The sequence below is a fragment of the Centroberyx gerrardi genome, chromosome 11, assembly GCF_048128805.1.
Source record: "Centroberyx gerrardi isolate f3 chromosome 11, fCenGer3.hap1.cur.20231027, whole genome shotgun sequence".
Taxonomy (NCBI): Eukaryota; Metazoa; Chordata; class Actinopteri; order Beryciformes; family Berycidae; genus Centroberyx; species Centroberyx gerrardi.
The window spans coordinates 31,284,098-31,296,920 of record NC_136007.1 but is presented as its reverse complement, the minus strand read 5'-3'; the positions used below and the strand labels follow the sequence as shown (position 1 = coordinate 31,296,920).

General features: G+C 41.3%; 2 protein-coding genes across 2 annotated transcripts in view; one reads left to right on the top strand and one right to left on the bottom strand.

Moving 5' to 3' along the window:
* Window positions 1–12,823, bottom strand: part of kcnj15 (potassium inwardly rectifying channel subfamily J member 15) — a 327,817-nt gene that overhangs the window by 135,190 nt on the left and 179,804 nt on the right. The window lies entirely within an intron of this gene.
* Window positions 1,432–11,125, top strand: tiprl (TIP41, TOR signaling pathway regulator-like (S. cerevisiae)). The gene is made up of 8 exons (XM_071926938.2): window positions 1,432–1,522; window positions 3,032–3,159; window positions 3,390–3,569; window positions 3,826–3,925; window positions 5,282–5,413; window positions 6,065–6,160; window positions 6,349–6,411; window positions 9,898–11,125. The coding sequence occupies exons 2-8, from the start codon at window positions 3,035–3,037 to the stop codon at window positions 10,024–10,026; spliced, it is 825 nt and encodes a 274-aa protein (XP_071783039.1). The 5' UTR covers window positions 1,432–1,522; window positions 3,032–3,034; the 3' UTR covers window positions 10,027–11,125.

Here is a 12,823-nt window from a genome sequence, read left to right as displayed (position 1 = left end):
TTAGGACTGACTGGTGTACAAAAGAGTGCTTCAGTCTAACCCTATTAAATCGTGGAACCCTATATCTCCGATTCGATGGTAACAATTTATATTCGCTGTTCAGGACGTGGTTGGGGTCAGAGACGATGTTGTTGGCCAGCCTTAATATGTTATTATGGTAGGCTGATTCATAGAGTTTCTCAAGTGATTGGCCTACGATCTTTGAGCAGATTTTTATTTGGTGGAGCAGTTTTGACTTTAAAGTAGTGGACAAACACTTGTACCATGTATTATTACAATACTGTAGAACACTCATAATCACAGAAGTAAAAAACAAAAGAAGAATTTGTCTACTTGCCCCAAAAGACCTAAGGCGGCGAAGAAACCAAATTCTTTGTTTTGTCCTTTTACAGACAGTTTCAATGTGGTCTTTCCAGGATAACAGATGGTCTATCATTGCACCCAAGTATTTATATGAAAATACCTGATTGATTTTTTCATTATGGATAACATAATGAAAAAAATCAATCAGGTATTTTCATTAGCCTTTGGCAATAAGCTTACCCACAATGTACAAGTCAAAAGCGTAGTGATGTTTTCATATTGTCAATGGGCGTGGCTGTTTTGAATTGTTTCAGATGTCTTTCCATTCCCTTATTTAAAAAAAAAAAAAAAAAAGAGAGAGATTGTGATTGGCATAGCTCTGTTCCCTGTTTTATTCCTAGGTTTGTGGCGATCTTTGAGAATGTAGGTATATATTTCTGTGGAAAAACAACACACATGATCACTTTTGTAAAAGTGGGAAAATCAAACAAGTCAAATATTTCCTATGTTTCTTGCATATAGGTCTAGCAAACATCATCCACGTGGTGACCTTGCCATTTTTAAAGGTCAAATGCCGATGTAAAATAACAAGCACCAGTTCTGCAGTCCCAAAATACATTCGTGGTGATGACATGGGCCCAAATCTTCCAAAACTGTCACAACAAAAAGCTCAGCACAAAAACTGGTGCAGGTGCAATTAGCGGCAAGGTATAAGATTGAATACGCAAATTTGTCCATACTTAAGCTATGTACACAATGTAACAACTGTAAATCCCTTACCCCCCATATTTCCTACTCATAGCCTACCGTCTCATGTTGGAATTGTCAGCAGCATGACCCCACAATTGTTTTTCATTATGATTTTTATGTCATTTGTGTTGACGGATGGACATGTTTTTCTGGTTTGGTAATTTTGTATTTGGGAGTTCCAGTCTTTTCTTTAAAATCTCTGTTGAACTGAAATCGAGAAAATGCTCAATTTATCGAACTGAAAGCTGTGACAGTTTTTTTCTTTTGATGAAACGACGGATATTGATCAGTGGAGGGCAGTATTACGCTAAACGCCTTTAATCTCCCGCAAAACAAAGGAAGTAGAAGAAGACGGGTTCGGCTCTGTAGCGGAACCATGACAGCTTGAGGAGAGGAAGCAGCCGGACGTTTTTTACCGACGCGCTCAGGTACATGACCGCTTGTTGACGACAACAACAACAACACGGAGGTAAGCTGATTTATTCACGTTGTAACACAGTTTTACTGAGCAACAGAGCAGTTTCCCTGTATTTGTGAACGTCAACATTAAGCCACCATCACGGCCAGCACTATAAGTGGTTTCCGAAGCACTCAACATCTTTCCTTATTGTATGTTGTATGGAGCCACTTTTAACGGAACTACAGTGCATGGGGCACTTTAAATAAATCTGAATCGAAGGTAATTTAAACTAGAACTGTGTCTTCACAGCAGGAGACGTCCTCGTCGCGCTTTCGGGAACTTTATCTTGGTAATTTGTAGAGAAACGAGGTGTTCAGTTAGACCAGTGCAATCACAACAACACAAGTGGCGGTTCGCCCTCCATGGCTCTGCTGTAGGCTACAGTTAATTGGCTGCAGAGATTGCAGCTTCATCATTGTCACTGCATCAAAAATCGCTCTCAGAAGATCCGAAAATATATTTTTCGATTTGACTGTAATGGTTATTGTTGTGTCAAATGTACTCAAAACGATGAAAAACGGTTTCTAGTTATGAATACATGTATCGTCCTACGTTACTATTGGTCTCGATAAATAAATACCATCTTAATTTAGGTTAATTATGATGACACAAACGCTAATTTCTGCTAATTTCTGACGGTTATAGGCCTACAGGCGGAAAAATGCCAGCAGCCGCAAGCTGTAATATTCTAATATTGTAATATTCTGCAATATTTTGTTGTCAGTTTCTCAAAGGGGCTGGGGAAGCCTTCTCATTCACTCCCTTGAAACCTGATATAATTAATAGTATTAAGTGACTGCTCGCTTTAATGTTTAATTTCACAATGTCTGATAGGTTATGTTTTACAAATTAGACTGATAAATATGATTCAACACCCCAAAAAAATGTCCATGGTGAGGGTTAATGCCCACTTTTACAGACTGGAAGATGGACCATTTTTGTTTATTTTTAACAATTGACTGGTACATTCATTTTGCTAGATTTTTCAACAACCACTTCGTCTTCACCACCATGGTAGAAGGTAAAACTTCAGAAAATTTGCCTTTTTGTCTTTACACCGGCGTTCGCTGTTGTTCTTGCATTGAAAGCAATAAACATCCGGTTTGACATTTCTAATATCTATCCTGACACAATGCTGGCCACCTTGCCTGCATATGGTACTAGGTGACGGGTTGCATTTCCCCAACATTTGCTCTGTGCTGTCACCGTCAAGACAAGCCGGATGTTGAACTGATCACCATCTGGTTGTGAGTTGAATCGGCTGAAAGGCAACGCTGCCAGACAGACCTGGTAAACCCAAATGTGTAGAGAGGATGTGCTGGAAATGCTTGATTTTAACTATTGCCCCAAGACAAGCTTCTCCTGTATCCCAAGGTTGAGTTGGAATGGACCTTGTTCAAAATCTGTGCCTTCTTCCTCTAAATGCCTCCTGTTTGACGGTCCGTCAGACCAATCTGTTTGAAAGCACTCTGTATAAAAAAACTGTTGTTTTATCGTGGTTGATGATCTCTCTTCTAGTTGATGTTGGCCTCCCTGTCAGCCATGATGTCGCATGGTTTCAAGAGCAGTAAACAGGACTTCACATTTGGACCATGGAAAGTGACTGCTGCCAAAACGCACATCATGAAATCCAAGGATATCGAACGGTGAGTTCCACCTCTGTTACTAGGAAGCAAATATTACCTAACTAAGGTTTGTCTGTGGATCTATTCAGCTTCTCAGTTATGAGTCTGGAGAAAATTGATTTGTGAGATATTTTGAGGAAACATCTCTAAGTAAGTCAAACCACATGAATGAATAAAGAATTGTGTTGGGATTTTTTCCTGAAAGATTGAATCCCATGTCAAATTTTGCTATTTTCTATGTGTCTCTCCAGGTTAGCAGAGGAGATGAGCATGCCCTGTCTCCCAGAGATGCTGTTCGGGGACAATGTCTTGCGCATCCAACACATGGATGGCTACGGCATTGAATTCAACGCCATCGATGCCCTAAAGAGAGTCAACAACATGGAGGACACTGTCAAGGTGGCCTGCGCACAGGAATGGCAGGAGAGCAGGCAAGATGATCATCACAGTATGTTACCAAGTCGCAGTGCTGAAGGATTTCTGCATTAACCGTTATTATCTCAAACCAGTAATGCAATAGCAGGATATCATAGACATCACAAGCAGGGATGTGGTCAGGAAAGCAGGAAAACTCCCTTTAGAAATGAATGGGTGGCATCTGTCCCAAAAAAGAAAAGTGAAAGAAAAGTTTTTAAAAAAATTACATCCCATTTACATGATGAATAAATCTGTGTAATCTCATTCCAGGGCTGATTCAGATCACTCCAAAGAGGTGGTGAAACGCTATGATTGGACATACACCACAGACTACAGAGGCACTTTGATAGGTGGAGGCACGCAGATAAAGGTGGGTAACCTTCACTGATGAAGTATTCATATACATATTCAACTTCCAACTAAAGACATAAAATGACAGTTGATGACAAAGCTAATTTTAGCACACATTTATTGCTATTCTAGACCTCCACTGTTGAAACAGAAACATGTAGCTTAACATGATGATAATATAAACAAGAATTTCTTGTTAATTGGACCAAGGTTGGGTAAACGTAAAAAAATATATGTAAACTGTGAAATCTAGCCACAAGCTCTACCTTTTGCTGTTGCTTTCCCTGCAACTTCAGCTGATTCTCATCAGAGTGTCTGTGTTGCTGTAGTTTGGGCCTCCACTCAGAACAGAATGCCCAAGCGGCACAGTGTTCCGGTTCTTTGGTTCCACACCCATAATTGATGCGTGTATTTTCACCACCACGGACGTCACACAGCCTCGATTACACACGGGATAGAAGTGGCTGAAAACCACTCAGCTTGTGCGATTGACATTTCATCAAATTGTAAACTCCCACAGGAGTGGCGGTAAAAATTTTGCAGTTGCAGGCTGCTACCGCAGAATGAATGTAATGGAAACACTGCAAAAATAAACAGCTACATTTTTTAAAACCTCAAACACAACATTTAACCATATACTGGCAACTCAAGTTTTTCAGTGTGATGTCGTACATGGTGCAGCATGTTGCTAGTGTTACCTTTTTTAAGGCAAGGCTCTCTTACCCAAAATGCTGCCACACAGTGGACTTAAAGCAATATTCCACTTAGTTTTAACATGGGGGTTATTCGGCACTTGAGTACTACTCACCAAGATCAGATGCAGCTGGACGAGTTTGTAGCGTTAGGATTTTTTAGAACGTAATTTTGCCAAATAGCATTTTTATTGATAGACGAGAACATAGCGGGTGGAAGGATGTATCCCTCCGCTAAACGTCAATTGAAAATCACAGTAGCAGCATCCAATCCAATAGTTTATATTATGGTTTTCATGGCGGAATAAACCCATGTTAAAACTAAGTGGAATATTGCTTTAAAACTTGACAGATCGTCCTCAATATCAGTCCATCTTGTCAGGTGCTGCGCCTACACAGTATTGAGAAGCAGAGGGTGTTTCCCAGTTTCTTCTTGTTGCTGCTTTTGTTTATGTGGGCATGCCAAGTAAAAACTTGCAAGTTTTGCCCTCTAGTGTTCAAACAATGCAAAAGAGAAAAGGCCATTTTGTCATTTCATAGATCTTAAATCGTGAATTTTTTTTCAACTCCACAATGCATAGCAGCAAATTTTTGTATTGCGACATTTCACATCACAAACTTTCGTCACATCCCTAATGAAGGTATATTTGTCTGAACATACTGTGATCTATGTTTCTCTGAAGGTGGCTGAGACATCGGAGCGTATAGACATGGAGAAGCTGAAGGCACGGGAACAGATCATGTTCTTTGACGAGGTGCTACTGTTTGAGGACGAGTTGCATGACCATGGTGTATCCATGATCAGTGTCAAAATTGTAAGCGCTCCCCTCATGTAAACCACTTGATGCCTCTCTTGACACCATTGATTCAGGATTCAGGGACAGTACTGACATCCACTGTGATTCCCACACCACTTAAATAATAATTACAGAAGGCAATTTGGATTTTCTTTATAAGAGATTTTCTTTTACACCACTACTGCCTTACTGAGTCATCTCCTTTGAAATCAGGGATAAAGGCTGTTTTGCCACAATGCAAGTGAGATTACTCATATTATACTGTATGATATACTGCAGACAATACGATTCTATATATGATACATTATTCACGGTACACTATTGTCAAAATATCAGAAATGAAGTTACATTTAAATATTAAAGCTATGTTATGGTCTATTCTTTAATTTTAGGATTGAAATGAGTTAAGTAGAAAATGACTTGATACATTGGTAATTATTACTTTCTTTTTTTTTTTCCTTACACAGTTGCAGTTGTATCTGATTATGCTTATCTGATAGTATAGTGCAGGTCTCAGCTCCACGACGCATATTGTGGCATTTTTGTATTGCGGTATATTGTGTCTTGATATATTGCTACATGCAAACATTTCAGAGTAATGAGCAGTGTGAGAATGAATCTGAAGTACTGTGGAGTAACTTGCTGTTCTCTGCCTTGTGGATGATGTAGAGGGTGATGCCCACCAGTTTCTTCTTGTTGCTACGTTTCTTCCTACGAGTGGATGGAGTGCTCATCAGGATAAATGACACACGACTCTATCATGAGGCAAGTTGGCTTCCTACAGCCAGGAGTTAGGTATAGTTTTAGAACGTGCATGAAGGTTGAACACTCTTACAATGAGCAGTTAGGAACAAAATTATTATTTTTGGAAGACATCCACCTACACACTGCCTGTTTTAAAAGCTTCTTCCATAATGAGTAACACAAAGAGATAATGCTGTTTTGCATTCCAGGCTGGAAAGAACTACATGCTCCGAGAGTTCAGCACAAGGGAAAGCAAAATTGCAGAACTGAAGGTGAGCTATGACAGAGCATGCATTGATGGCATAAGTGCAAAGACCTGTAGCTCTCCTAGAGGAGGTATAGCACAGCTCCAATAGTGGTGGGGCCATATCTGGGGTCAGTTGTTTTTACAGGAAACAGACATTGATTGATTCACTGCCAGCGCTTCCATCCTGATGCCGTTTCTCTTGTGGCCTCAGATAGCTTTGATAAGCCTGATGGCTCAGTTCACGGCTCCTCTGGAGGTGAAGATGATGATAATGCAGATGATGTTGATGTTGTTTCCCAAGGGTGCGGTAGTTCCTCTTCTAGGGTCTGTGATTTGTCTATTGAAGCATTGGTTTCAAACACTGCAGCAGCTGCTGGCATCACTTGCCTGCCGTCCCCTCCCAGGGCTTCTGCGCTGGACCGGGACCCAAATTGGCAGTGGCAGCCCCCCTTGCCGGTTTTCCAGATTTTGTCAAGCACATTCAGGTATTCTGGTCAAACCTGAAGAGGCTGCGGCTCCCCGTTCAGCTCTTGCCAGTCTCAGTGGGACGTCTGGCTGGAGGGAACCACGAGGGTGGGCTCAACCTTTGTCCTGTTGCCTGGGGTTACGCCTTCTAGCAAGTATTGATTAGGCCCTACAACACCACAGTCGTATCCTACATCAGTCCACCAGGATTAAGGTCCCCATCCCGGCATACGAAGCCTTGACAGCTTCTCTTGTGGGCACAGGCCCACGGCACCTCCTTGAGGGCCATTCATCTCCCAGGGTCTTGCAATGTTGCGGCAGACCTGTCATCAAGGGGGAGGCCCCATCCTGGTGAGTGGCGGCTGTACCCACAGATTGTGGAGCGCATCTGGCTCCTCTTCGGCAGAGCAGGGGTGGAGAGCAGGGGTTGAGAACACATTGCTCCTTGTGGTTCTCAATCTGAGGTCCTCCGGGGCCAGCAAGTCATCCTTGGCCTCTGGAGAGGTTGTATGCCTCTACCCCACTTCCACTTTTCCCAGCTGTGCTGGCAAGAACCAGGTGGGAGCCTGAGTGGCCCAAAACTGGCCACAGAGGCCTTGGATGAAGGACATCAGGCAGCTACTGGAGGGCAGCCCAGCGCCTGTTCCACACAGGCAGGATATGTTGCCGCAGGCCCAAGGAGGGATATGGCACCCAAAGCCCCAGGCTCTGTGTGGCCCTGAACGGCATCATTTGCAAAGGCTTGGTTTGGGTGGGGATGTAGTAGACAAATTGCAGGCCTCTGGTGCCCCCTCCACCAGGCTGCAGTAAAACAGCAAATTGAAGGCTTTAGAGCTGCAACGATTAATCGATTAGTTGTCAACTATTAAATTAATCGCTATCAACTATTTTGATAATTGATAATTAATCAGTTTGAGTAATTTTTTAAGAAAAATAAGTCAAAATTCTCTGATTCCAGCTTCTTAAATGTGAATATTTTCTGGTTTCTTTACTCCTCTATGACAGTAAACTGAATATCTTTGGGTTGTGGACAAAACAAGACATTTGAGGACGTCATCTTGGGCTTTGGGAAACACTGATCGACATTTTTCACCATTTTCTGACATTTTATAGACCAAACAACTAATCGATTAATCGAGAAAATAATCGACAGATTAATCGACAATGAAAATAATCATTAGTTGCAGCCCTAGAAGGCTTTTAGGGATTGGTATGTGGCGAGTGGGGAAAACCCCTCATCTTGTAGCGTCACTGTGATCCTGGTCTTCTTGTGGTATCTTTTTGCCAAGGGGCTGGTGGAGTCTACTGTTTGGGGCTACCTGGCAGCTATTTCCACAGGTCACAATAAGTGCGATGGGGTGTCTGCTGGGGCACACCCCATGGCATCGTAGTTTCTGAAGGGGGTAAGAAGGAGCAGGCCACCATGGCAGTGCCTTCTCCACTCCTGGGACCTTCAAGTGGTGCTAAATGCCCTTTGTGAGCCTCCCTTTGAGAAATCTGTTAGGCCTCAATCTGCAGCCCCTGTCTTTGAAGACAGCATTCGTCCTGGCTGTTGTTTCTGCCAAGCGTATGGGTGAGCTGAGCGCGTTATCTGTTGATAGGGTGATAGGGCTTCTCTCAGTTTTGGAGAGGGAGACAGGTCAGTCTATCTACTTCCAAACCCAAACTTCCAGCCTAAGTCTGTGGGCAGGGGCTTTGTCTACAAGCCTTAGTGTTCGAAGCGTTCCATGCTCCCTTACAGAAGAGGCAGAGTGGCTCCATAGATTATGCCCGGTGAGAGCCTTTAGGCTCTATGTGGACCATACTAGGTCCCTTCAGGTCTCAGATAGGCTTTTTGTCTCCTATGGGGGAAGTACACTGGGACCAGCTGTGTCTTAGCAGCACTTGGCCCACTAGATAGTGGATTTGATCTCCCTAGCCTATAAGCGGTTGGGATTAGATCCTTCACCTGCGGTGGTGTCTCACTCCACTGTTTCTGCCTCAGTTCTGGGAGTGGCAGCGGATGGTTAGTTTCATCCTTCCTGCCCTAGTTGCAGGGGCCAGGGGAAGGAAGTGTTCCTTTTCTCTGGTCAGTTACTGGTAATGCTATGAAACATTCTCTGGCATGATTCTAGCCTTTTTGTACCGCTGGTAGTGCTGCAGAAAGTGCTAAAACAGCTAAGGGCTGCTGTTATTTTGGTTCTCTGCCTACGATGTGGCATCTGTTGTGTGTATCTATGCATATGCATGTATAAATATATACTTTTGTTAGAAATTTCTATTTTGCTATGGGATCAAGAGATCTTTTTTTGTTCAAGTAATGGTTAAACGACTGTATATGCATTCCTGGCAATCCAATAAAATTGTGATTGGAATCCACCTATTTGTCTTCTGTCTGTCTGAGGCTTGTTAGGGAGGGTTGTTCCCCATTCCTTTATGACATTGTCCTGCTTGTTGTCCTGTTTGGACAGATGTTGGGTTGGTTGTATGCCACTTCACTCCCCCTGTGACTAATGTGGTATACTGTAGTCAAATGATCACAGGTTCACTGAAATGAAATAAAACAAATGCTTACATATGTAAACAGTTTTATGAATGATAGTGAACCTGGAACCGTTCATCGTCAACTCAGAAGTGGAAGGTGGGCTTACGACTCCCTCTTTATTCCAGTAGTCTTGACCCAAGTGTAGATTGTCAAGTGGTTCCAGGTTCACTATCTGATCCATCCATACCAGAGATGTTTCACTCAGTTTGCAGATGGTAGGCCTAACCAAACAAGGCGGACAAGGCAGGTCGCTCTTTGTTGGCACTATAATGCCAAGCAGTTTGTTATTAGTGGTGAAGTTGGTGAAAACACACTTTACTAGTAGCATCCATGAGTATTTGTTTATGTAATTGGATACACAAAGCTTGAGCAAAGTGACTTTTGTTACCTTTACCATAACTGAGCATTACTTGCCCGCTTTGCACATTTGTTTTGGTGTTTCAAGTAATGTAACACAGGTCTCTAGTGAGAAGATGTTTTGATTTTCATCATGTTAACACCGTTTTAACTCTTTTCCTTCAGAATGTTCCTGCTGCTCAGTACACTGATCCTAATGAGATCGCCCAGCACTTAACCCTGAAGCTGACAGAATGTGAGAAGCTGGAGCTTCCTATGATGGACCCCGAGTCAGCTGTAAATGAAGACCATTAGTGAAGTGCACACAATAAGGTCCACTTACTGTGTCCCATGGTGAGAAGTCAGAGTAGTCCTCAAGCAATTAGTTTTTTCTTAGGGTGTCAAAACAAACATTGCCCATGCCTTTATTGTTGAATATACATTAGTTGCAAGCAACACCTTTTAGGCATCCTCAAGTGACCTCAGATTTTGATAGATGTAAGACATTGTGGGAATGGGGATGTTCGTGGGTTTTATATTTGAACACTGTATGATGATGTGTTCTTTCAAACTGTGCAACCTGACATTAGGAAGATTCACTATGTTCACAATACAGCTTGATGCATTCTGATATCATAGATGCCTCAAACCATAATTGCAGCATGGGCAACCCTAGTCAAACACTTTTGTCCCACTACTGGCTTTGTTAATATTTGAACTGATTTTGTTTTATTTGTAAAAGACATTTTTCACTGTCAAATTGATTGACCTTTTTACGTGAGGCTTGGCAGTATGGGGCAGCTGTTGGTATACGTTGATAATGTGTTGTAAACAGTAAAACAGCCCTGTATCTTCTACAGTGGCTTATGGAAGGTGAAAAAAAGCTTGTTTTCCATGTACAAGTCAAACTCGTCAAGAATCTATGTCAATATGCCTACCATACGGCCAAATAAATTCTGGAGTGGGGCTGTAAAAAGAACAAGGAATCAAGTTTTTTTTTTTGGATAAAACAATGAAAAAGCTTGTGTAAATACAGCTACTTTGCTGTTAGTTGTCCCCCACGATAAAATCGGTGAAGGGACTTATGGATCGTCCTTGGTCCGTCCATCCAAGGGGCGCCTGCATCATTTGTGGGGGACAACATGTTTACTTGTTTAATATTGTGCTGGATTCTTGTTTTCTTTTGTGGAATGTTCATGGGCATCAAAAATAGTAAACTTAATTTCTGTAGAACAGTGTGAAAAAGGGGTTTACCAATGATAAATCATTAAATGAAACCCAATTAAAATAAACAAAAAATGGCAGACATGAATTGCAGGGTTACAGAAGAATGAAATAAATATGACGATAGGTAAAAACAAATTGTGATGTGCTCATTTTCTGTCATATTGACCCACAGATCCATTGAGTTTGGGTGTCAGCTCTCTAATGACAACCTAACCCTAAAATATAACCGCATGTAACTATATCCATTGAAATATTAGATTAGATATTAGATTATTATCACACCTTTCCACCAGTGAGTCTCATACAGCTAAAGTAAACGATTCTAATTGCCGTTTCTTTTTTTAAGTGTGAACGGCTGATCATCGATCCAACTGCCGATTGAAATGATGCATTTTACCTAGACTTTCTACTAACAACGGCACACAGGGCCGTGCACAGACATTTTGGGGGGCAGGTGCTCAAGCGAAAAAAAAGGGCACCCCTCTCATAATTATTTATAAAAAATAAAGTTACATACACATCTTTTACTTACTTACATATTTATTTATTTCAATACCCATGCACTCATGCAGATGTTTAATACTCAACAGATTTCTACAAAATTACTGTATCAATTCACACAGAGACGATGGTCTTTAGCATTCACTATTTCTACATGACTATTTCAACATGACTCTGCTCTGGACTCTGACCTTTCTTCTTCATCTGTGATGGGTTCTGTATCAGGTGGCAATACATCTCCCTCATCCTCCTTACTGCTAGATGGCCTGATCCAGGATAGAAGAGAGCTGCTACCCTGGGCTGCCTGCTGTAGCTCCCTTTCTTTCTGTTTTCTTAGCCTGTCCTTTTTTGGCATTATGCTGCAATTGGTAAATGAGCAAAATCAATGTTGTGCATGATAATTAAGGGTTAATCTCCCAAAAATAGACCAACAGTACAATATGATGTTTATTTGGGTAAGACTGCTTGGTGACAGAGTCGATGCATTACAACAGTAAGCCTCACCAGACTGTAACTGTCAGTGGCCCAACTTCAAGTACCGTACCACATAGCTACTTTTTCTGCAGACAAATTTTAATGGGCTATTTGTCATTTGGCAATGTTTTAATAATATTTAAGGTAAATACATGATATAGATTACTGCAAGTGTTGTAATGTAGACCTAACTTATATAAGGTTAGTACAAAATACTAATATTCAGCTAAAGTAGCTTCATGTCTGATTTAGAATCGCCAAACCGTGCCTATAATAAGATTTCAATAAAATTAGATGAACAGTTAAACTTTTAAAGCTGAGCTTGTAAAGGCCCTGGACTATTGTATTGAAATGACAATAAGTTGGCTTGCCTACAGTAAATTTTGTGTCACAGGAGTAAGAATAGATAATTTACTAAGCTATAGAGAGCCTAAGTCCCTCCCCTTCCGCTGTCCCCCATGGGACCTTATTTCGGAAAAAATATGTACAATAGTCAACGGCGAGAGACAAATAATTGTTTGATCGCGTTTGAATTGTGCCATGAATTACACATATGATGTTTTGTCAATTTAAAATTTAATTTTACTCTGGGTAGCTTGTGGAGAGAGAAAGTTATGATGTCACTTGCACGACTTTTGGGTGTGTAGTCTTTCTAATTACGTATTTTCACAGTCTTATACTTCAACAGTTTTACGACAAACTGCGACTTTCTTGACTTGCAAAATTATCTTTTAAATTGACAAAACATCATATGTGTAATTCATCTAAATCCTTTGAAAGCAAGCCAGTGAACCAGCCACGGTTTATTTCTCGATTGAAACGATATTAAGAATTTGTCAGAGAACCAAAGATTAAATCTGTCTTTTATTCCAAACTTTTTGAATCCTCTTCTCATCCTCTCTCCCCACAT